Source organism: Ptychodera flava, chromosome 2, assembly GCF_041260155.1.
Source record: "Ptychodera flava strain L36383 chromosome 2, AS_Pfla_20210202, whole genome shotgun sequence".
Lineage (NCBI taxonomy): Eukaryota > Metazoa > Hemichordata > Enteropneusta > Ptychoderidae > Ptychodera > Ptychodera flava.
The window spans coordinates 42,637,777-42,664,426 of record NC_091929.1 but is presented as its reverse complement, the minus strand read 5'-3'; the positions used below and the strand labels follow the sequence as shown (position 1 = coordinate 42,664,426).

At 36.7% G+C, this 26,650-nt stretch overlaps 1 protein-coding gene across 3 annotated transcripts; it reads left to right on the top strand.

Moving 5' to 3' along the window:
* The first annotated feature begins 3 nt into the window (after positions 1 to 3).
* LOC139121406 (uncharacterized) lies at positions 4 to 26,449 on the top strand. 3 transcript variants are annotated; one of them, XM_070686256.1, is made up of 9 exons: positions 34 to 234; positions 5,685 to 5,777; positions 7,443 to 7,689; positions 7,994 to 8,050; positions 9,026 to 9,208; positions 10,318 to 10,452; positions 11,144 to 11,212; positions 11,730 to 11,844; positions 12,932 to 15,669. In XM_070686256.1, exons 3-9 carry the CDS (start codon positions 7,495 to 7,497, stop codon positions 13,015 to 13,017), a joined length of 840 nt encoding a protein of 279 aa, XP_070542357.1. In that variant the 5' UTR covers positions 34 to 234; positions 5,685 to 5,777; positions 7,443 to 7,494; the 3' UTR covers positions 13,018 to 15,669. The 3 variants fall into 3 exon arrangements, with proteins under 3 accessions (XP_070542347.1, XP_070542367.1, XP_070542357.1); XM_070686246.1 differs by lacking the exon at positions 5,685 to 5,777 and having other exon boundaries at positions 4 to 234; XM_070686266.1 differs by lacking the exons at positions 5,685 to 5,777; positions 12,932 to 15,669 and adding an exon at positions 26,158 to 26,449 and having other exon boundaries at positions 26 to 234.
* The last annotated feature ends 201 nt before the right edge of the window (positions 26,450 to 26,650 follow it).

Genomic DNA, 26,650 nt, shown 5'->3' with positions numbered 1-26,650 from the left:
ACGTCATCTTGTTTATGAGACGTGTCTATGTACATTACATGAATTTGTTCCTGGTACAGATCCGTGTGACACATCAGCATTATTGATTGGTGCAAATACATAACAAGCTGAACTATCCGGAGCGACTTGCGGTATTTTAACACAACAACAGACCATCTAAGTTCTTTAGCTCGGACTGAAACTCTGAAAGGGCTGCAGTGCAGAAATACAACTTGGTCTTATACAGAAGCAAAGGTAAGATTTCACTACGCTACAGAATTTGGTCCGAGGGCTCTAAGCATGAACTTGACCGCATCGTGGCCTCTCTTCAGAGTCTAGCGTGTTACTATTATATAAATTAACTACTATGATCTCTCTCAATGGTCAAAATGCATTGTAAAATTCAGCATGATCAGCACCTAACAAAAGGAAAGCGATTTACCCGGATGTAAAGCTTACCTGCCGACCACGCCGCCCTGGAAGATATCCCAGAATCAACCACTTCATCTTCGCTTCAAAAATGACGGCCATCTGGCGATACCGCGGTAAAGATGCTAAATTTTCAAACTAATTTTAAGAGCCATTATGTATTTTCTAGTAAACTCATTTTCACGTCTACGACATTTTATTGCCTGATGTACAAGGCTGTGGTATTTTTTTACGAATTTTCATTAGTTCTACGCATGAATTTTTTGATCGAAAAATTGATGCTTTGTATAGTTTGGTCGAACATCCAATGTATTCACTTTTCCCCGGACGATTTTCGATGAAAGTCATGTGGTCAACCCGATCAATGTAGTATCATTCGACTCTTAATGGTACGAAATGTGTCAAACTGTCATCCCACCCCTATCGTTTTCACGTAATGGGGGCTTTCTTTCTGCCTACTTTTAGCGATTTTCTAAAACGTGGACGCCTTATGTAAACATAGCCAGGCCGCTAGGCTCTAAGTATGTCGTGGCTACTGAACATGCTGGAGGTAGCCGTCGATTGTAAAAGCATGGCCCACAAAAGCAAAATATCAAGCATATGGCCGAGAATTAGAGAAAAGTTGAAATTGTCAGAGTTACAGTCAAGCTTAAAACTCCAGTTTCCGATGCGTTGAAAAGGTGTAAATTGGAAACTTGATGGTCGCAAGCGAGGACTGTAATGCATAACGCTAAGAGCTTCGAACAAAAACTGGTGATACATCTTGCGCACAATTGAGAGGCTGCTCGTTGTAGTTTACGTTATTTTACCTCATATTTAATAAAACTGTTCCCGTACAAAACAAATAACTGCCAAAATCCAAATAGTAGGTCTTTGTCTTTACATGTTTGCCAAATAAAGTCCAGCATTCAAAATTAATCGCCGCCGAAAACCAAAACGTACATTTGTGTCCGCTAACAAATGACGTGGACTCAATGCAAAGTATAGTCTGACATTCAAAACTGATCCCGCCCCAATCAAACTAGGCTACTCCGAAAATCCAAAAATTACGTCTTTTTCTGATAACAGTTTACATGTTTGTCTGCACCTAATGAAGTCCGACATTCAAAATTGATCCCGCTCCGAACTAATTGCGACTGATCATGATAAAAATGTCAGATGATTTTTTACGTCTGCAAATGCCCAGTGAAGTCCGTCAACCCAAACTGTTACCGCTTACGTTATGGCACAGTCCCTCAGAGGGACCGTGGTTACGGTTTACACGTAAAGCATGCAATGAAGATTACGTTCCTGTACGTCACCACAAGTTTTCTATCTATTTTTGTGAAAATGGTTGCGACGTCTTTTTGTTTCGACAGCTGGGCGAGCAACATTCCTCTCAGTACAAATTAGAAACATGCCAATACTTGGAAAGCGCCGGTGTCTGCTCTGCCCGGTTTGGAAACGTGAGCTTATTGTTTTGTAAATTCTATGCGGGCACAGAGGGAACGTGATGCGGGTAACGCACGTACAGTTTTGCTATATTACATTAGAATGATGCCATGATGTACAATGTAAACACAATGTTGACCTAGCATTTGTTTTTCAATCTGTACCAGAGCTAATCATAGGGCATATATAATTTATCTCGATCAACTCACGGTCCCTCCACAAAACCGTGATCAACTGTTATTGGCGGACTTTTCATGAAGTGAGTCGAAGTCCAGGGTCGAAATCAATCTCGATTGAAAAGTAGGCGATATTTCGCAGCACAAATTCATTTCAGTATAGCTTTAAAATCATTGCGATTGAATTGTTATTTGGTAATTATAAACTTATGCGGTAAATTTAAAGAAACAAAAATGGGAAATGATAGAAGTATTTCCATGAACTTGAAAAAATTAAACAACCATGAACGTGCTTTTTTCGAATCAGCAACTACTTTTTCCTGTGGATAAACTCAATCACGCTGAAAAGCAGCGTGCTGCTGCATGGTCTGTCTATCGTCGTTATTATAGTAGTTCAACGGACAGTCGCCACCGTAGAACGACTTATGCTCGTTTCCACATATCAGCCAACGCAATATTCAACTGTTTGACTAAAGTTCACGCATTTTATTACTGTACTTGTACAAAATTCGACCGTCGTGTTTTTAGAATGACGCATTCAGTTTAAAATTAATATCAGCGTGGTCACAGATTCACATCTGTTTTAGGTACTCGCCTCCATTGTACTTGCGAAGCCAAAACAAGTCGCTTTTAGAATTGTTCAAGTTTCGTGTCAGAATCGATTTATTTCAGTTTTTCGCCAACTTTTTTTCTTACTATTAGGAAATCGTTTAAGACACCAGATATTGTCAGGTGTTATATTTAGTTTAGCCTAAAGATGGGTTCTAACCTGGCACAACATAAAGTTAGCCCGGAACTGCTACTTCTGAGGTCGGAAACCGCGTTCATGTAGCTGTCCGTTTTAGCTCCATGCCATTTTCAAGGCAGACTGTGGTCGTACTTCAACATGCAGTACGGAACGTAAAAGCTAACCATCGTCCGGGACGGTGAGCTAACGTACGCACGAACACGGCGTCTGAATGAACTTCGTCTTTGTCGGTATGTACCACATTGTAAATTCATTGTCACTTGTCTCTCTCCGGGCAGGAAGCTGAAAACGCGGTGACGATTGTGCAACCAAAAGAGAGGAAAACACAATGTCATCGGACTTGGCATGCAAAATCACATACTTTTACGAAGTATATACGCAGCCAGCCATTTCTTCGCTTTATAATCAAATTTTAACTGGTACACTACAGTGCACAGTTAATACGCTAGTTTGTATTTAGCAAGAAGATTATCCCCAGATTTAGCTCGGAATGACAGTTGTGTAAATAAAGCCTAACGCTTACGCCGCGAACTGGCCGTTTCAGTGTTCATTTTCTTCCAATTTTCACGTCATGTATCATTTCATTCATACCACAAATTCAGACAATTGTGTAAAAAGTCCTGTACTTCATTATGGGCTGGGAATTTCCACCGAAAATGTGAGCGAACCGGAATTTTAGCTGACTTTGTGCGACTCCAAGGGTCGCATGTACATTTCTGCCATTTACTCCGTTCCGTTTTTGGCAATGTATCGCAACTTCTGGAGAGTGTAACTTGGTGCCACGTCGACGGATCAGCCTTATCTTTGCACAGGTTGTAGTTAGTGACTGTTTCTACAAAACCGTGTCTCAGAATTCCGATAATGTTCCAAAAACAAAAGATATCCTGACAAACGTGGACAAAAGCCGTTAATTTATTCAGAATCCACCACTTCTCACTTTCAAGGCTAATTGTGCAAAAACAAAGCGGAGTATCAAAAATCCAAGACACAGTTTTTTACACACCTTACTCTGCTATCGATTGCAGTAAACGGATTACCAATGGCCATCACCCTCTCGTACTTATACTTTTTTAAGTGAAAAAACTCAAAAACACATATTTTTGAGCAAAACAAACACACGCAAACAGGTTTTCAATTTTTCTTACAATTTTCGTAATCTTCAATTCTCGAGCTATCCAAACATATACTACATGTCCGGTTAAAGATTCATTTTAATGGTGAAAAATCAGGTTGAAGATAAGTGTCTGCCAATGTGGGTCTCCCCCTTAGAGCCACTATGTATTTTCTAGTAAACTCATTTTCACGTCTACGACATTTTATTGCCTTATGTACAAGGCAGCGGTATTTTTTTACGAATTTTCATTAGTTCTACGCATGGATTTTTTGATCGAAAAATTGATGCTTTGTAAAGTTTGGTCAAACATCCAATGTATTCACTTTTCCCCCGGACGTTTTTCGATGAAAGTCATATGGTCAACCCGGTCAATGTAGTATCATTCGACTCTTAATGGTACGAAATGTGTCAAACTGTCATCCCACCCCTATCGTTTTCACGTAATGGGGGCTTTCTTTCTGCCTGCTTTCTTTCTGCCTACTTTTAGCGATTTTCTAAAATGTGGACGCCTTATGTAAACATAGCCAGGCCGCTAGGCCTGCAGCTTGGGGCCGGGGCAGCAGGTCACCTCGACCCATGTCCGTTTCGACCCAAGTAATTCACACCCTCTTGTCGTTGTTTGTGGTCAAATCAATCCCGGTGCCTTAGTCACTTCGACCTCAGTCACTTTTCATGTTACATGTACCTGACAACGTTTTACTGAGTACATTATGCAACTTGTTTCTGTGAGAAAAACTGCTGGCTTCGCTACAACAATCCACGGGACTGTGAACAATCTGATACTTGTGAGAGGCCTGGGGTACCCCGGCCCCATTGTCATTTACTGACTAGGGAACGTGTCATACTGAAGTGGGGATGGATAAAGCATGTCATTTACTGATTTTTGGAAATAAGGCATTCGTCATTATCGCAATTGCTTGCCGTATGCGGCAAGATTGGATGAGCGAAGCCGATCCGCTCGCCTTGGTGTCTTGACGCCAATGAGCCTATTTCCGGTTTAGGCGTTGGCCTTACAGCAATGCAATATAGGATATCTTCCAGGGCGGCGTGCCTGCCGACCCAGCTTCTTGTCATTGTATCTTGAATATTTCTTGCATTTGCACAGTGTAATATAAAATAATATTTGGGCTGGAGGCTGTATCAGAAACCCTGCTAGTACACCTCCGTTACTATATTTCAGACAAAATAATGATTGATTTTTTTCTTTTTCATGCATATTAATTTTCTGTTTTGTTTGTCAATTGCAAGTTTATGTTCTTTAAGCCAAAGTTTGTTGAAACACCCACTATTTGGCTTGTCTAGTCAGCCTCTATTTGTCAAAAAAGTACTTTTTAGCATTTGTATTTGAATTTTTGTCCATACCAAAATTCGCTGGCGATCAATGACCATCTACACATGTGCAGGCTGATTTGACAAGCTCAACATAGTGTATTGCAACTTCCTTTGGGAGTAGAACAATTTAACAAACAAATTAGTAAAACATATCAAAGTTAAAGTTACTTTGATTTATTATGGCCTCTATCTCTGTAATTAGAGGTACAGGCATTGAGGGTATTTGGTTGAAGATGTAAGACTGCTGGTGTGAAAATTATCATATTTGGCATCCTTGAGATGATTATTTCACTCAATTAATACACTAATGTTCCTCCAACAGCTCTTATACAGGCAAACAAATACATGTGACACAATTTATAACATCATTATAGTAGAATTAAATACATGGACAATGCTGTTATTTGGGATGATGGCGTTTTGAGCTCTAAGGCTTGAATTTTGAAACTTGCATGAGCTTCCAAATATTCCACAGGTCTTCTCGGTGAGAATATAAACCCTGGTTTTCAGACGGCCAGCTTCAAGGGAATAATATTATAATAATTATAACAGATTATAATCCAAACAGGTCTGTATGATCAACTACCTCAAAAGACAGTAGCCATCAGGTACACATCCCGAAAGAAAGGAAGCTACCCAGATAAAGACTGACAAGAGGAAACAATTTACAAACTGAAAAAGGACAAATGGAGTATGTTTATGCAAATTGACACATTTATCCTCCATCAAAATAACATTCTTGAAATGTCAGAGTGACTTATAAATATCAAGCATATGATTACCAATAAACTTAACCTTATTTCTTTCCAGCAATGCATGTTCATTGGAAAAAGTGACAATAGTGATTAGGTCAAAGGTCAAAGGTCAAACAAGTTGTTTACCTATAACTGGTAATTATGGAATGCTAGCTGGTAACCACATCCTCCATATCCTGCCATGCCTAACACTTTCTCACTTTCTATTTGCCAAGTCACTTAACTTTTTCCTGCCAAGTTCATATTTCAGCATCAGGTCAAGTTGGTTAAAACAAGTGACGCAAAACATGTTCCATATGATGCATTTTAACAAAGATATTAGGTCCCTGAACACAGAAATACTGTAAACATGATTTTTACAGACTAAAGCTGCTACAACATACCAAGCCAAGTGGGTGAAAATACATATGGTTTTGGCTCGATACCGCTTTTTACTGACTTGGTGGATGGGGAAGTGATTGTGTCTGGCAGGTAAAGGGTTAAAGTGCAGTATTGAGCAAAACATATTCATACTTTCACCCACTTGGCTTGGCATATGTATGAGCAAAAATCATGTATGTACATTGTAGATTGCTAGCCTGAGGGAGATCACAGTCAGATTTGTTAAAATCATGGTAGAATTTGCATATTTGTAGTTGTGGGGCATTCTTTGTGTTTTAGGTTGAAGAATTTTATCTGAAAGCACCCTTTTAATTAGTTTGAAATGATATTTTATGCAGGTAATATAAGCTAGGTGTCACCGTAGTCAGGTTTGTTCAAATTATGCTGGAATTTTGTTAAGATGCAAGGTATGGGAAATGTTATACTTCCTTGGTTTTAACCAATTGACCTAATGAGGATTTATGAACTTGGCAGAATAAGGGTTAAATAAAAAGTGACAGTCCGTGAAGGTATATCACCACAAGACTAGTATGGAACTTTGTAGCTAGCAAGGAAATAAACCTTCTCATTGGTCTTAGCAGTGTCATAAATCAGTTTCAATATCATAAGTGAAGCAATGTTATATCATTACATCATGCATTTGGATTCCATTGAGGATAATGAACTTTTCAAAGCATTTTTCATGTACGAGATAAAATCACACAAACAGCACTGCAGGGGTGGCACACCATGTTTCTGTGGAACTAGTACTCATGTCATCTTGGGTCATGTCTTGAGCACTAAGATGCCACTGTTTACCAGATTTGATGGACTAGAGCGTTTCACAGAGCACTTTGCTGTTTACTGTAATGAGTGACAGTCTCAGATATAATTGCAAATAAGGCCGCATTTAGTATCTTCTTCAAAGTGAGATTCTCAGATTAAGTCTCACTTCCTGTTTATAAGGGGTCATAGATACCTGAAAATACTAGACATTTCAAATGACATTCTTTGTAAGATGTAATATTAATATTTTAACTTCTTTGTCCACTATTACACAGCACTTGATGTGAGAAATATCTTTCGTAAATGTTATACCCAATTTACATTTTCTACAGATAAATATTTCAGTGAAAAACAAAAGCCTGTTTGAGAAGAAATTCTGACAAGATGGATAAAGTGTCCTTTGACGACACCCTCACAAGAGACAGAAAAATGGAGCCACGAGTTAAATCATCAACGCTTGTTGTGTTTGCTTTCCTTCAAATTCTGTTTGGTGGCATTCTGATCTTCACGGGTATTGTGGCAATAAACCTTGAGTGTTTCTTTGCTTACATCGGGATGCCAATATATGCTGGAGTGTTGGTAAGTTACACAGGGCTCCTTGGAACTTCTTAAACATTGCTCTTTCTGAAAAAGTCATCTGTAGAAATTCTGTTAATTACATGAATTTTCATGTATTCTTGCGTGGCAGTCTGAGTATTTTGAAAATTCCAAAATTTGAACACCGTCCGAAATGCCATTTTGCAGCTTAAATTCAAGTGAAAATTTAGAAAATTACTTTGAAGTTCTTCACAGTGATTACATTGGCTGTAGGTGTCCCAGACAACCTTAGAGTACAGTTCAGAAAACCCCTTTCTTTAATGTACCTTTGAATATTATGTTACAGGTGATCATAACAGGGTTGATTGGTATAGTGTCTGCATTGAAAAAGACAGATCAAATGGTAAGACTCAACTCACGTCTAGTAGTTTTCAGCTTCACATTCCCATAAATGGACAGGAGCTATAACGTCGTTTCTGCTCTTTTCCATTCCTACCAACATCGAACCAACAAACAAGATATTTATCATAGCGTTCAGATATCTACACTTGTTTATACGGAATGCGTGGCAACACGGGAACTAGACAAACTGTCTAAATTGAGGAGTTGCCGACATTTTCATGCATAATCAAAACAACACCACACATCGTCCCATATACATATACCACTCAGAATTCATAGTTTTGCAAAGGATTGTTTGTGCGAATCTGTTTGTGTTGTTTTGATTACCAGTGTGTCTGACCTCCTTCAAGACAATGTTTCAACTTTCGGAGAGTTGATTTCTTTGTGATCCACAGGTATTACTGCTAGGCAATAGTTACACCTGACAGTGTTGGCAACTCCTCAATTTGGACTTTACATGTACGTCTATTGCCACCGGTTTAGTGTAAACCACTGTAAAATGCTGCTAAACGATATGTTTTGTATCAGTTTACTGGCTAATCAAATTAATTTCAGGACTTTTCCAGTTTTCCATAAAAAGTCATGTAAAGGCTCTATTGAAAATGTGAAATCTAAATCTCCCCACACTATTGTTCAGTGTGACAAAACTTCACCTGCTCACCCAGTTTCCCTGTAAACAGGTCCACAGTTATCATTGATAACAATGGGTAGTGGGTTGTTGAGGCCAAACCATTGTGATGAAAGGGTGAAGTCATGTTCAGGACAGTCTTGCCGCATGAAAACTTGTTACATCACTGTAGAGCCCGTTATTTTCAGAATGTGTCAGCATGCTTACACCACTTTCCATCAGTTATGTTTATTCTCACGTTTCATAATTTCATGTGTATTTTAACCATATATTCAAATTTCAATAATATCACACATTATTCATAGTAAAGGACCCTCTTTATGTACATTTATTTTCCATTTTTCACAGACTCTGACGTCATTGGTGTTTTCGTTCTTATCGGCAACATTTTGTGCAGTAGCATTGGTAATAGTAATGGCAGTTGCTTTGGATTACGAAGATAATTACCGCTACATGTACAGAGACAAATGTTGGGACAGAGATCGTGATGCCTACAATGAAACTTGTCTAAATGAACGTAACAAGCCAATGGTATGTAAGTCTTTTCTCCTTTGGTGTATATCGCTTCTCTCAATTGCGTGATTGGAAAGAGGATAATTCTGATCCATGATGAGTATTTTAATATCACCTAGTGAATAAAATCTACCCTACATATATGCTGACATCTTTTAACCATATTATATTTGCACAACGCATTCGTTTGCTACATCCAGGGATATTACCCCATCATGAAGGTAATGTTTTGCCTGTTATACAGATTTGATTAGCCCTTTGAGTGCTGTAAGTTTTCCCGCAAAAAATTTTAGTGCAACATTTTACCAATTTTTATGAATTTTTCTGCATTTTTTCGTATTATTTTGAAGCAACCAGACATCACATTTCAATGGCCACAGTTTTTTATCAAAATTGTAGCAAAAATTTTTCTTGAACAGAAATTTAACAGGCCTGTAAAGCCCAATCAGCTGTCTTACTGCTTTCCAACAAAAATATCCCATCTTCAGGGAGATGATTTGAATTCCTGTTATAAAGCCATATTGTCTTTGAAAATGTCATTATTTCGATCCTGTGTTATGGATTTGGTCAATTGAATTTAGGCTCGTAACATTGAGGCATACGCTGTGGCCATATTTGAGTTGCAAGTCAAATTTATTCATACCATAAATAAAATTCTGTTGGCTCCAGTGTTCCCTCAGGTGTGGAGTGGATGCGCAACTTAGACTTTGGTGACCAAAGGCACGGAGACCTCAGAGGCAGCCATGTTGCGTCTTCTGTATACATCATCATTTATCGAGTTAAATTTGGTTACGTAGTCACTGCGTACTCTGAGGGTGTATGCATACCGTGTGTTGGTAGCTACTGCACCAACAACAAGCACTAAAAGTCAAAAGGGAAAATCAGCACTGATATCGCATTCCGTCCCATTGTTTATATTTATTGTTACCAAAACTAAAACTGATCGAAATGACTGAAAGTAAAGTTGCATTAAACTAGAAATTCCACTGGGAGGGCAGTTGGAGACACTTTGCAAATAGTGCGCAAATAAGCCTTAGTTAGAACACTGGTTGGCTCTAATGTTCATGCTAGTTGCCACTCCTGATTTTGCATTGACTTTACACTGGTCTTTTTTTCACTCTATGCAGCATAAAAAACAAGCTGTTGATACTTTCATTCTGATGATGGCTATATGCGAGGGAGTTGTCGCCTTCATCAATGGAATTCTCTGCAGCAGGATTCTCTGTTGCCGTGGGAACCAGGGATGCTGCATCCAGGCCAATGTGAGTACAAATATTTTGATTTAAATATTCACTAAACATAAAGGAACTAACCAGTACTTCCAAAATGTGTTTCTGTCATTAAAGTTTGCCTTTGTTGCCTATTAGTCAAACAGGAGCGATGTCAGTTATTTTAGGAATTATGTCCCTGGTTGCATGTGTAGGATAGGTTACTCTTTGATGAGATAGAAAAGTGAAAAGTAGCCTGCTTGATGGGGATGAGGAAATGAATAACCATTGTGGGGCTTTGTGAGATGTACATTTGGCTATGTTGTCAAGAGTCTGTTTAAAACTCACTTGACAGTCACAGTGTCCATTGTGAATTGAACATTTGACTTGCATTGTACTTCTAATCCAGATCGCTCTTCCATAGCGAAACTTACTTCATTTTGTACTTGTCCATATCATGGCTTTGATGTGCAGTATGTATTTGGTACCTCATTGTACTGCATTCACAGGGAATGTCATAACACTCCATACTGGTTCACTAACAGGAAAAGAAAAGTGGGTATCTATGTAGGACATGGAGTACAAACAATCATCCCATAAAAGTTGCAAGCAAATTTACCTCTGTGGCCTTAAAATAAATGTTTTATGATGCAATGCACCATTATTGGGGACTCAAGTAAACGTTTACCGTAAAAGGGTTTAGGAGGATGTACTGTACTGATGATAATCTTATGTTCTTCTACAGACTTCCAGCATGCAATCATGTTGGAAGGGATTTTGGAAATCAGCTATACCATGCTGCCAGCCCCCACAGGTATGGTAGGCAGTTTGCTCATGTAATTTCTGTTACAGTTGCTTGTTACTTCTCATGACCTTAAATATGATTGTGCCACCTAAGTGAATCAAAAAAGTCCCAGGCTGTCAATCAGATTTTCAATTATGGCAGATTTCTACAGGTAAGACACACAAGATTACAGAAACAAAATTAAAGTTTTAGGTTATACAGGAATTTAATACCAGAAATATCTACAAGGTGAAAAGAGAAATGTTTTCAGTTATATTCATGAACAAACAGAACTTTTTGCCATGACAGCAATTACATTTGTGTTAGAAATATTCATCAGATCACTATTTCAAACTATTCCGTGGTGAGAAGTCAACTTTTTACCCACAATGCAATTCAATGGCATGTTGTTTGCCCCCTAGCACAAGACAAAAGCTAGTTAAGGTAATGAGAATTCATGCCAACAGCATTGTGCAACTCACCTCACAAGTGATCTAACAACATTTTTGGATAGAAATATAAATGTGTATTTTGTGTTCAATCCCAGATGTACATCTATCTTGGACAAGCAGATGGTACAACTTTGCCAATTCCTTTGAAGACTGTACCGGCTGAAAAAGGCAATGCCATAGTTGCAATGATTCCAACCAACACAACCAAAGGTAACCAGAATTTAGTATCATGAACTCTTTAATCAGGGGTCATCTTTTAGTTCACATACCTGAATATTTTAGGAAATTGGCAAGTTTTGCATCAATTTCTTTAGTGTGAAGATGTTAGACCGAGGGGTTTGTATTCCATCAGAATAATTTCTATTACAGTAACCATTTCAATTTTTTTCAGCCTTCTTTAATTTCCCACTATTTAGTTCTTCAGGGTAATATTCATTGGATCCTGTAAAACATTTTGAATTAGCTGCATGCTTTTTAGCATTTTTTGATTTCCATTACAATTGTAAATATATTAAGTAAAGGGAAAAGTTTTAATCAGTGACATTTTAAATTAGCCAATGAAAAGACAAATACCTGCATTCACTTAAAAAAGGATGCTTATGTGACTATCTTTAACTTTTTTCTTAAGCCCAAAGAAAACTTCATGAGATTTTAACTCAGTTGTCTGTGAAAAAGATCACTATGTTTTAGTTTTAATATAGTGGAGTTCATCTTGCTGATGGTTTTTTGAATCGTTAAATTGTTACAATACGTCACTTATCAATTGCCTTTGTGCATACAGTTGAAAGCCTGCAGAGTGAATGAACTTTTCACTTTATTGACTTTGTACAAACCAAAAATTTAAATTTCTCAGGAAAATGGCGGCCATTTTGAATTTCAAATATCACTAAATGTAGGGAGCCTGTTTCGTTAATATCAAAATTTGCACAGTGACCCCTGATTTTTATTGTTGATTATAAAAGAAAATTGATTAATTCTTTCAGGCCTGACTTTCTGGTTTCATACTTGAACTACCTTTATATACCAATAGGGGTTCAAATTCAGGCCTAAAGTTCACTGTGGAAAGTTTATTTCTTGCTGTTTTGAGGCATCAAACGCAGTACATGAAATTGTGTTGAACGACTTTCTAATTTCAAAACTGATTTTTGGACAATAGCAAATCGATAACTTTTAGTGTCATCAGTTTATTTTTCAACACACCTTGTCAGATAGCATCATGGCCCTTAGGTCTGTACTGTACGACTGCAGAGTATAACGTTCTCATTTTCATCAATGAATGTATGTGATTTGTCCACAGTGAATGGCAATGATTCTAAGGACATCGAGAGCCAGAGAGACGACGTTGATATGGATGCATCAGAATCGTCACCATTACTGGACTAAGATGATATGCCAAGACTAAACTAACAAACAACTGACAAGTGTTTTGACATCAGCCCATGTTGTCATGACGTTGACAAAGATATCCAGAGAATATATGAGTACCTGAACCTTGCATGGTTTAGCATTGTTAATCAGCACAAAAAAATTAAAATTGTAAAAGATGCTGTATTTACTCCAGTTATAAAATAACAAACATCAATATTGTAAAAGGCTTTATGATTTACAGTTTACTTTGTTTCTGATTTAGTGTTACAAGTATTACGTAGGCCAGTACTGACAACTAACTGTAGTTTTAAGTACAAGTCAGGTGTGTTGATCCTTTATTATTTGTCAGAGAACATTTTTATTATTGTTTGATTAATATTATTCTGCTGCCCTGTCATACTTTCTGTACATGTCAGATGTGGCTCGCCAGGTATCATTGATCTTCATCAGCTAAATACTGGAAGCAATGTACACCATGAAACTCTAGAGCCATCTGAACATGTAATTTCTGTCTTTTTACCTCTTGTTAGATCATTTACCTTTCATCAGACAAATATTCAAACTGGATGTTTCCTGTTCCTTTGAGTGTTCCTTTGTTAGTCCCCACGGACACCGTCCAGGGGACTTATACGTTTGGTCATGTCCGTGCGTCCGTCCGTCAAAGATGCCTGGAGCGATTTCATTGAAACTTGGTAAAAGATTACTTCATATGTCATACATACATGTATGCACGTTGCTTTGTTTTGTGATAGATCCAATATGGCCGCCAGGCGGCCATTTTATTACGATTTTTTCATGTACAGAGCCATAACTCAGACATGTTTCAACCGATTTTATTCAAAGTTGGTACAAGGACATTGACCAATGTCATAGATATGCACGTCAATTTGTCTTGTGATATGATCCAATATGGCTGCTGTGCGGCCATTTTGTTACAATTTTTTCATGTACAGAGCCATAACTCAGAAGTATCTCAACCGATTTTATGCACGTCGTTTTGTTTTGTGATACAATCCAATAATTTAAATTAATTGCAAATTTGCATTTACAGGATGAACTTTTGTTTTTAGGGTGAATGTCCAGAAGCACTGCATGAAACTTTATAAAATATGGTACCAGCGATAATCTATCAGTGTTATGATAGGATGTAAAAATGTTTTGCAACATCCTGTTGATTAATTCCTACTTGACTCATTTAATGACCTTTAGGATGGTGGCCTACATTGGTTTTATGTTTTCATCACCATGGAACTCATTCTTGGCCATTGAGTGCCATCTGTATCAAAGTATTTTAATCACAGACCTAATTAATGAAGAGGACTCTATCCTCTCTGAGGACTTGTAATCAAAGTACCCATTAACAAAAGGGGACTGTGTCATCAACGATGACTTGTTTCATAAGGGACAGTAAGTTTTAAAGTGGATATTCATAAGATGTGGCTGTGACTGTGGTCTATGTGTTTCTGCATCTGGAAAGATATCATATGCAAACATTATGACACGGGAAATTAGAATATAATCGACACCCTGTGGATAACAAATGATTCAGGCAATCCCTTTGTGTTCAGGGCGGCCTCAGAGATATTCACAAGTTGTCATATTACAACAGAGAAAGTCTGTCCAGGTGAATACAATATTATTGTCATGTGATAATTTTCCTGAAATAATTGAGAAAAATCAAATTTGGAGACAGTGTAGGTTAAACAATATTTTAGCAAATTAAAAATCACTAGTGTGAATTGTACAATTAAGTATGGTACAGTAGCAATGTTAATGGAGTATTCTAGTAGTATTCCTTTCAAGCATTTACAGTGTAGTCAAGAAAAAGGTGCCTTTGGCTTTTATCGGACATTTTGTGACAAAAAATTGTTGTGCTGCCAGTATCATTCTTTCCCTGCATGTCATTCATGTACTTCAATTGATATTTTGCCAAGTGACAGTTACATGTATGGTATTTCTGGAAAGATATGCTTTTGGAGAAAAATGAGGAAGAGGATAGTGCAGTGAGTTTGTCATCAAATGTGGTTAGCCGGAAAATATGCTTGAGTACATTATCCAGCAGTGTTATGTGTTGCACTAATATCTGAATGCACACAATTTATGTCATTTTCTCAATAAGAGCACTGTTATACATTTTACATTTGTGATATTTGTCAAATTGGTAATTTTCATATAAGGCCGTAACATTCTCTGCAGTTTAAAACGCAAATATGAAGCATGATGATAATTTTATTGTTCTCAATGGTAGATGACTGCAAATACACTGTATGATTTACTTACTTTCTTAGTTGTTGACAGCCTGTAAACCAATGCAGGAAAAGTTACAAACAGAATAGATTTGATGTAGTGTACACTTACCAATAAATGCAATTTATTGCAGCAAACAAAGATAGATCACTTCATTCATAACATTGAATTTATTCGTGCTAACATACTCTTTGATGACCATTGTAGTTTTCCGACACAAATCTGCAGATCAGTTTCTTTGAGAAATTTCTGTCAATCCATCAACAGAGAGTAATTGGATGAGTTTGTTTCATTGTTTATCAATTAATGACAATTTCCTGTCAATAAATCCGAAATCAGTACTTCAAATGCTTATCATGTAGATGTAATTTTGATAATTATAAGATATATGAATAAAATAAAGGATAAGTATGTGTTTAATCTGCTTGTATTTCTATTGTTACCCTTTATGTGCTTTATAGAGGGTCATTGTTTGAAAGAAAGTTAATGATGTACAGATATTTTCATTTACTTACCTTATTCACCATATCTTGGGCGTGATCCTAGGTACATGATGAATAACTCCCTAAATGGATGGTTATCATCAGATTTGCATACTTTGACAATATCCATTGACATAATTTGCATATATGAATACTAACATACCACACGCCCAACAGGAAATGATTAGCCTGTTACACAATATTCTGTCGTCATTCTCATAAAACATAACAAAATTGATAATTACTTCATGCATGTTAGCACATATGTAATTTCTTCAACACATTTATGTAACAACAGAAGAGGTCAATTCAAACCATCACAATCTTAGACTAAAGCGAGAAAAACGGCATTTATTTGACACCTTCAAAGTTGCAGCTGGAAGGCCTTGAAGGTACTTTAAGGTGATTCTATGATCAGTGATAACAACTACTTCAACCCCAAAGCATTGTTAGTGTCATATTAAGTTTACCATTAACTGACCAGTAGTGAAACCTGAAACTTCTAACAGTATGATCAGTGATAACAACTACTTCAACACCAAAGCATTGTTAGTGTCATATTAAGTTTACCATTAACTGACCAGTAGTGAAACCTGAAACTTCTAACAGTATGATCAGTGATAACAACTACTTCAACACCAAAGCATTGTTAGTGTCATATTAAGGTAGAGACACACGTTAGATGATACTTATTTTAAACTCACTTTTTCACAATAAATTTCACTTTTAGACCCCACAAATTATATATTTTCTGTTAGCCCTATATCTCAACATTATGAAAAATTGTTTATTTTCCGAAATCACAGTGTTGTGACCATTTCTCTCAAAAATATGCGTTTTTGAGTTTTTTTACTTAAAAAAAATTAGGTGTTACAGGACTATGGCGACTTGAATCTTTTAACAGAAATCAACAATGGAGTAGTCTGGGGAAAAAACGGTGTCCCAGATTTTCGGTAAAATTGATAGAACAAGAGAAATTCTTGCTGAAGTGAACGAAACCCGGTAATTTATTCAAAAACCCAGAGTTGTAACTTTCACACCTTATTGCGCTGAAACAAAAGGGAATAGAAAAAATCTGGGACACGGTTTTTTCCCCAGACTACTCCATTGTTGATATCTGTTAAAAGATCTCAAGTCGCCATAGTCCTGTAATTCCTAATTTTTTTAAGTGAAAAAACTCAAAAACGCATATTTTTGAGAGAAATGGTCACAAACACTGTGATTTCGGAAAATAAACATATTTTTCATAATGTTGAGATATAGGGCTAACAGAAATATATAATTTGTGGGGTCTAAAAGTGAAATTTATTGAGAAAAAGCGAGTTTAAATAAGTATCATCTAACGTGTGTCTCTACCTTAAGTTTACCATTAACTGACCAGTAGTGAAACCTGAAACTTCTATGATCAATGATAACAACTACTTCAAAGCATTGTTAGTGTCATATTAAGTTTACCATTAACTGACCAGTAGTGAAACCTGAAACTTCTAACAGTATGATCAGTGATAACAACTACTTCAACACCAAAGCATTGTTAGTGTCATATTAAGTTTACCATTAACTGACCAGTAGTGAAACCTGAAACTTATAACAGGGTCAAGAATTGAAAAAAGGTAAGAAGTGTATTAAGTTCATTTCGTTGTTCTTCTTCAAAATGTAGTGCGATTCCTTGTGTAATTGATCCATGTACATGTAGGAATTCTCATTATTAATTAGTATTCAGTTATGGCTTTTCATCAATAACCTGGGTGACATGAAACTCTACATAAACATTATCACAGCAGGTGGTGGAATTCTAGAGAACAATTCTTGGTATATTAGCTATTCACTGTTTCAAACAATGATGACTCGTTATTGGGTTGGGTGATTGTTAGACCTAAAAAAGAGAAGCCAGGGAATCGGGGGTGATTTGCATACATTTGCATAAAATAAACACTTCTTTATCATGCAACTTTATAAGCTAAACGGTGAACCAAACCAATATTTTAATCTTGGGTTAACAAATAAAATGGAATTTATATTTGCAAACTAAGTAATTTTAAGCAAAACAGGCTGTGTTGTGTGCAGCGCCCCCTTAAGACCTAAAGGTAAGAAATATGCTATACTCTGCTAATTCTGAGTAAAGCCTACTTTTGATCTATACAGCAGCATTTGCTACTACATATACATCACGCCATTTTCGGCAGTGACTGATTCAAACACTTCCTTATGAGAGATGCAGCAACAAATTTAGTGGACTTTGCATATTTAGCACACAATGTTGTACTTTGTTAATAATTGTGGGAAAACCGGTCTCTTTGCCTTCATCAACAAAAATAATATGTGATTGAAGTCTGGATGGATGATTGTGTGTACTTGTTCAATCGATATCACGTGCACATCATGTGATACCGATGTGTGTCCACGTCAAGAAAATCAACTCACTATCCGAACACGTCACGGACAGTACATATTGTGATGTGTTGCCTTGGCCTACAATTTGCACAGATATTTGTACCTTTGTGGCAGATCTACAGTTATTGATAAACATCACCAAAATTAGGTACGTATTTACATTTGGAATGTTAATGTTCAACAAATAAGCCAACCTTAATCCATAGCTCAACCAGAGCTTCTCTGTTGACTGTTGAGGTTTGGGTTGTTTGTAGACATAGAAGGTGAGTTCATGTTTCACCTGTGAGATATCTTTTCTGAAGGGTGTACTAAAAACACGGTTCCAGCCTGGAGGACTGTATTGACATGACAAAGTGTTCTGATTTTAGTTCTTTCTGAGGTACATGCTCAAACATTGGCATGGAGCAAGATGACCTCTACGTTTGTATGGAAGTACCTTTGTTTATATTTGTACTTGTAACAGTCAACAGGGGGTGGGCAGTAATCATTCCATTGTATAGCTATTCGAGTTATTGCACTTGACTGTTAAGACACTCGAAATTCAAAGGTACTATGCGAAAATTATAGCGATTCCTGGTCAGAAGGATATGAGTTAGATAAGTTGACCCTTACCTTTGGTCAACAAGTGTCTGACCCTAGTTAGTTGGAACCTATCTGTTAACAAGTGGTTAAATGAACCCGAATCAACATACAAACCCTCTCAGCAAGTCCGCTAAATGTGCAGTTATCATACAGTCATAAATGGACTCTCATTTAATTTCCAAAATACCCCTGATGTGAATCAGAAAACTTTTATTCACTTGATTGAGAACTTAACACTATAACACGTCTGTGCTGCAAGCTTTTAGGTCAGCTGCTTCCTCACATCTAGCTTTGGCTTATCTTTATGACATGCCCAATGAGACCACTATGCCAATTTACAGTGACATTATCATGTTATGGATATGAGCAAAAAGTAATATTATGTGATAGCAAGGACACCTCCCCCAACTAAATAATGAAAGATCCCAGGGCCACTTTGTTGACCCTTATCTAGTAATGTGGATCCTTTGAGCACCGCGTAGTTTACTGGTGCAAAAATAAAGGTTAAGGGCCAAAGTTACTTTGAAATCCTCGCAAATGTTTGCTGATCAGAGTCAAAATGTGTGTTTGCTTTGGTGGTGGGGGTGTTGAACTAGTTCGATAAGCTGTTCTGCTGATCAGGGTACACTGGCAACCGATCTACATCATAACACGATTATGGGTATACACATTCACTTCTGACAGAAATTGAATTTTTGTGTTTATTTGCCTTAGCCTAGTCTTGTTTGAATCGCCAACTGCTATGAGCAAGTTCCAATTATAGAGCATACAAACATATCTGCATGCTGATATGCAAGTGTTTTCTATTTTTCTTTCAGGTGCACCATATTCTTAAAAGATTTTGGCATTTGCAAAGTTCACCGTTTATACCCTAAACTTATAGGGAACAAATGAAATGTAACACTCAATGAGAAGGATCATGGAAGAAAGTACTCTCCCCTTTGTCCAAATTAAACACTTAAATTTTGCTTACAATATTTTGTAAAAAAATGAACGTTTACAAAATATTTATTCTTTCAAATTAATCTGTTCTGTTTATCCTTGAGAAAAAGTGACAGATTACAAATATGAAAGGTATCCTTTCATTTTTTCCCTAATGACCATCAGTATGAAAGAGATTAATCTCTACGAATCGAGTAGGTATTCCATGAGTTCTCAGAAAATTGCTGAAGCCAAAAACTTCAAATCATGAGCTTATCTGAACATCCCCTTAGGCATACCTAACCATGGGAGAGAATAAAATGTGGCTAAAATCTAAAACAAGTGTTTAGATATTGTAACCGTATGCAAAAGGTATATTATTTTAATGTATAGCAATATAGCATCCCTGGCTCAAATTTTGAGGATATTTGCTCCATCTGTCCTTGAAGGCAAATTTGAAGGCAAATTTGAAGCATTGGCGTAACTGAAATGGCTTTATATAAAATGTTACAAGATCACATTAACAAAAGCAAGATGATTAAAAATCCTGGCAGAAACGTTATTTTCAGTTTTTAGAAATCAAAATATTTACTTGAACAAGTATCGCTGTCAAGTATTCGCTTTAGGGTGTAGCTTAGCCACAAATCAATGCAAGCCATATGACAATAAACACGCTAATTTGCTGCTGCCAATAGAAATAATCAAATAAATGTCATTTATATTATCGTTGCCATTCGGTTGTATCCATCACTTTATTGAATTAGTAGTTTCCTACAGAACATCGATGATATCAAGGTACCATCTTCACCATTCCTGAAAGATTAATTTCCAAAATCTCGTTTAAACGTTTGAAAAACATTATTTTTGCATATTAAGGATGCGTCATCACAAATCCGCCTTGTAAGACAATGTTGAAGAACTTGACTGTGTGTTTAAATTTCCACTTGATTATTGAGATTAAACGCCAACACCAATGTCAGCTGTAGGATTGATTCTAATTTTTGTTTTTTGTTTTTTAATAAACCTTATCTTTTCATGTTTCGACTTGATTATTGAGACACTTACGCCAACACCAATGTCAGCTGTAGGATTGATTCTAATTTTTTTTTGTTTTTTTTAATAAACCTTATCTTTTCATGTTTCGACTTGATTATTGAGACACTTACGCCAACACCAATGTCAGCTGTAGTACCGAAAATGCATATGGAGTGTTTTAATCGTAAAAACCCCAAAGGTAAATTTTTACGTCATCTGAAAGACTTCCCAACATATCTCAGGGTGTAATTTAGTCACAACCCATTTTCTCTCTTCAGACAGACGTTTCGTTGGCAAAGGTAAATCGATAGTGAGACAACATTGAGACCAGATGGATAAAGTGCCCCTTGATGACAATCTTCCTAAAGACAAAAATGCAAAGCCTCCTGTTAAATCATCAACATTGGTCATGATTGCCTTCATTCAAATTCTATTGGGAGGTATTTTAATCTACGCAGGGATTGTGGCAATCAATAATGACTGTTACTACTTTGACCACCTTTGTGTACCAACGTATGGCGGAGTGTTGGTGAGTATTTCATAAGTGGGTCCCAGCGAGCATTTTGGGCGTGGTGGGATGACGAATTATGGAACAAACCATTTAATATGCAATTCATCTTTTGATGGATTTTAGTACTACTTCATAAGCAGTGGGAGTTGAATGCGGGCAACAAAAATTCAAAAGATTTATCTTAACGTGATATGTTCCGAATTTTCCAGCTAGTTTTGCCATTGTTTGTCAGGCCATCCTGAAGTAAGCTTTCAAAGATTTCAACCTTCTTCATCAACACACGTGTCACAAAAAGTTAGTCTCTACATAATACAGCGGATCTCTATCGGCTGCTAGGTCGCTCGATGGGGACAAAAGTGTTAGGTGCCATACAGCAGAATGTTGGAATATAACAAATTGCTCATAAAAGCAAGTGTGCAACTTATAAAGAAAAGTAGATAAGCTTAAATGTGCGCAGGTTAAAATGACCTTACTTCACCATCCAATTATCCCACATTAGTTCCAATCATGTTTTCTAATAAACCTCTTGTACGATAGCTTTGAAACTGGTATACAATTTTCCAGGAATTATCTTCATGTGACACATTGAAATTACGATGAAATCTTAAAGTTTGTATTTTGTCGGCAATTTTTACTATTTTAGTAACAAAAATTGTTTCTCAAAACTTGCTCGGCTTATAGAGTGCCATAACACATGAAGTATTTGCAAGGTGCACCAGTAACTTGGCCACACAGTAACTGCCGCTGAGAAAAGCAAAGTGCCAGGGGGTGCAGTCTAAGTAGTTGATAGTGATAGTGCATTGCATCTTTAGAGGGGCTCCAGTGAGTGAGACATGTGATATTATGAGGGAGTGAAGAAAGACTTTTGCTTGAAAACTCGATTTTGTAGTAAATTAGGAGTTAAACAAGATGGTAACAAATTATCAAACAATAAATGAATAACTTTGTTAGACATGAACACAGCCTGGGTCAACGTCACAGACTGTAAGTTTGCCTAGAAAATAATCGGACCAGCATCAATATGAAGTGCAGTTTTTAAAGTGAATTATTACTTGTCAAGGATCAATCTCACAGCGGGTTTCAATTCGATTCCACAACTCTATGTGTGTGACGATTTTAGCTTCAGCACACATCCCCCAACTTTCAGCTGTAGTTGTTACTAACACTGTAGAGAAAGTGCAATAAACTGCTTAGCTATCTGTCCAGACAGAGTTGGCCTATGCTGGTTTACTGTAGCGAATCAATAGGTGGATGATTTAAAATGTGTGGTGATACCTAGGCTAATCATCTATATTGTACATAAATTCTTTTTGTCTAACACAGAAATGGGCAAGAACTTGAAACCCACTGTATAACTCAGAAATCTGACAGGCTTTCATCTTTCTCTGTCTTGTAAATGATGTAGTTTCAAACCCATGTATCCACATTGTATGCAGTGATAAACAAGGACATGTAAGTCTTTGTGTTCAGAAAGCCACACTTAAAAAGAAGAGGTTATTGGAACTGCATTTGCAAAGGCGATATCTAGAAGCATCAGGTCAACATTTGAATCATATTGTATTTTGACAAACATTTTTACTGTCATAAACTGCCAATGTATGTTGGATGCAGTGTTCACCTTGTTTGTATGGGTCCCGGAAAGCCTTTGCGCGCAGTTCAGACAACCTAATGCATCTTTAATAAATTAGATAATGTATCTTTGCGTGTTGTATTGTTACAGGTGATCATAACAGGGTTGATTGGTATAGTGTCTGCAATGAAAAAGACAGATCAAATGGTAAGAATCAACTCCTGTCATGGTAGTTCTCATCTTCACTTTTTAACAAACGGACAGGCGCTATAAAGCTGTTCTGCTCTTTTTCATATCTACTAACATCGAACCAACAAAAGAAGATACACATCAAAGAGTTTAGATATCTACTATGCTACTAAACGATACATTTTGCATCGTTTTACTGTCCAATCAAATTTATTTCAGGACTTTTCCAGTTTTCTGAAAACAGTCCTATAAATTTGAAAATGAAATCTAAATCTCTCCACACTTGTTCAAGTAACAAGACTTCACCTGCTCACCCCGATTCCCGGTAAACAGGTCTACTTTTATCACTGACAAAATGGATTATTTAGGACAAACCATTGTGGTAAGTGGGTAAGTCAGGTTCATAGCAGTCGTACAGCAAGAAAACATCTCATATCACCGTAGAAACTCTTATTTTCCGAATGTGTCAGCATGCTTACATTATTTTTCACCAGTATCTTTATTCTCAAGTTTATCATTTTATGTGTATTAATACCACATTTTCAAATACTTATGATCTCACACATTTTCATAATAAATGTTGTAAAGGACCTTCTTAACGTACATTTTTTTGTTGTTGACAGACTTTGACGTCTCTCGTGTTTTCGTTCTTATCGGCAACATTTTGTGCAGTAACATTTGCCAAAGTAATATCAGTTACTTTGGATTCAGAAGACGATTGGAGATACCTGTTCAGTGAAATATGTTGGGACAAAGATCGTAATACTCACGATGAAACATGTCTACAAAAACGTGACAAGCTAGTGGTATGTGACATTCTAAGCGTTTCTTCCGCGATGTACATGGCTTTTCCCAATTGCATGATTGGACAGAGTATGCGATTGATCCAAGATGTGCGTTTGAAAATCACCTAGTGAATAAAATCTGCCCTCCAAATATACAGACATGTGTGAACCACATTATAGCTGTACAAAGCATTTCTTTACTACATCCAGGGATTTAAGGCGGAATTTAAGGCTTCAAAAATGTACTGTCTGTCTGTCAGTCAGATTTGATTAAGTGTATAAATTGGGTGAAAGCTCAAAAGATAGGTCATAGAATACTTGTGGTTTTTTGTTCAATCGATGCCTTTGCTATCCTTCATTCAAAACCATGGTTGCTGTTTACTTTAAAAAAAGCAAAGCTCAAATATGTACGTTGTTATTTGAGGACAACTCAATCTGCAAACATATTTCCATGGAGTGAAGATTAACTCATGATGAAATGCAACCACCTGATCACCACATGTTGTCAGGCTTTCAAACCAAAATTTTTATTTCTAAAATTGTAGTCTGTCCTCTTTCTATGATGTGTAGAGAACAAATTGACCCTTGTCACTTACGTGCAGAGAAAATAGCAATGCAGCAGATTTTGTACTAGCAAAAAAGTGAACAGCCTAGTCGTTTGAGAATAAGTTTTGTCTACAAAATCTAGATAAAGTCTTGCACAGCTATTTAACAAAAATAGACAGCATCACACTGATGAACATCAAAATTAGTAAAATAAGTCTAACTGAAACCAAGATTATATTAGCAGTTTGTAGTTACTTGGAAGGTTATACCTGATCACTAATAGATTGTCATTTTTACAGCCACTTAAAAGGAGTCTGAAACTAGGGCTAGTCTCAGCCTGATTGTCTGTATGCAAATAACTCCTTAATAACAATAAGTTTCAGTCAAGCGATTGGCTAAAAGCTTCAGAGATACTGCACATCAGTCCAAATTTTATGACGAGTGGAGATCAGATCAAACCAACAAGACGGAAAAATGTGACTGAAATTGATGGAATATGGTTGAGAAAAAACTTGGTTTTACTCATCGATATTAGTGATCAGATCATCACATGTGAACGAGGAAACCGTTTTCCATGTGCAATATGACTTTCAGTTTCTGCAGTCTTTTTTAGCATAATTACATTCTTTCCATACTGGCGGAAGCAATTTTCTTTGAACAGAAGTTTAACAGGTCTGTAAAACCCCATTAGCCCCGTCATTTTGTACACCAAAAAAGATATCCAATCTTCATTAAGACGATTTGACTTCCTTTTATTAACCCACATTGTCTTTGACAATGTCACGATTTCAATCCGTTGTTATGGATTTGGTCAATTGAATTCAAGCGCTTGACATGCATGCATATGCTGTGGCCAGCAAAGTAAAATTCTGCTGGTTCTAATCGTCATGCTAGTAGCCAAATCTGATTTTGCATTGACCTTAAACTGGAATTTTGTCACTCTATGCAGCATAAAAAACAAGCTGTTTATGCTTTTATTATGATGCTGACCTTATGTGAGGGAGTTGTTGCCTTCACCAATGGAATTCTATGCAGCCAGCTTCTCTGTTGCCGTTGGAACAAGGGATGCTACTTCAAGGCCAATGTGAGTACAAAATAATATTTCAAGTTAAATATTTATTGAACATAAAGGAATTAAACCAGTACTTCGAAAATGTGTTTCTATCATTCAAGTTCTCTTTTGTTGCTTAGTCATCATACAGAAGGGATGGCATACGTAGAACTTTTCTGTTTGATGAGATAAAAAAAGTAAAAAATAACCTACTTGATAGGGATGAGGAAATGAATAACTATTGTGGGGGGTTGCGAGACATTTGGCTATATTGCCAAGTATCTGTTTGAAAATGATAGTCATGGTGTCCATTGTGAATTGAACATTTGACTTCATACTTCTCACCCAGATAGCTCGTTGGTAAACACTAACTTCATTTAGTACTTGTCCATATCTTGGCTTTGATATGTATTATGTATTTTATATCTGACTGCACTGCATTTAAAGGAATGTGCAAACACTGCATACTATTTCACTGACGGGAAAAGAAAACTGGACATCTATGCAGGACATGGAATACAAAGAATCAGCCAGTAAAAGTTGCAGACAAATTTGCCTCTTTGGCCTAAACATTTTTCGGAAATACTTTTAGAATGTTTTATTTTTGTCAGTAGTTTTATGCTGCTATGCATCTTTATTTGGGACTCAAGTGAATGTATACCATAAAAGAGCATAGGAATACCTTTCTCCTTTAAAAAAACTGTTTTGTACAATGCAGCACTGTCAGTATCATAACTTTATATTCAATCATACCTTGTCGGACGGCATAATGGCCAAAACTTCAGTATTTTACAACTTATAACGTTCTCATTTTCATCATGAATGTGGGTGATTTTTCCTAGTAAATGGCAATGATTCTAAGGACATCGAGCGCCAGTGAGATGACGTTAATGTGGATGCTTCAGAATCGTCACCATTACTGGACTGAGATGATGCCACAACCAAACAAACTAACAACTGACAAGTGAATGACATCAGCCCATGTTATCATGACATTGACAGAGATATCCGTAGAATATATATGAGTACCTGAACCTTGTATGGTATTGCATTGCTAATCAGCTCAAATCATTGAAAATTGAAGAAAAACACAGCATTTATTCAATTTATAAAAAAAAAAAACAAATTTAAAAAAACCCAGAAAACATCAATATCGTAAAAGGCTGTCTGTATAAAGTTACAGTTTTTTTTAGTACTTTATGTTAATTTCTGATTTAGTGTTACAAATGCTACATAAACCAGTACTGACAACTATTTGTAGACTTAACAACACGTCAGATGTGCTGATCTTTTATCATTTGTCAGAGAGAATTTTTTATTTGTATTTAGTGTCAG

Excerpts from the sequence above, each read along its gene's own strand:
- LOC139121406 (XM_070686246.1), top strand. The coding sequence starts at position 7,495 with ATGGATAAAGTGTCCTTTGACGACACCCTCACAAGAGACAGAAAAATG. Across the intron at positions 8,051-9,025 it reads TGAAAAAGACAGATCAAATG|ACTCTGACGTCATTGGTGTT; the intron begins GTAAGACTCAAC and ends CATTTTTCACAG. Across the intron at positions 11,845-12,931 it reads TCCAACCAACACAACCAAAG|TGAATGGCAATGATTCTAAG; the intron begins GTAACCAGAATT and ends ATTTGTCCACAG.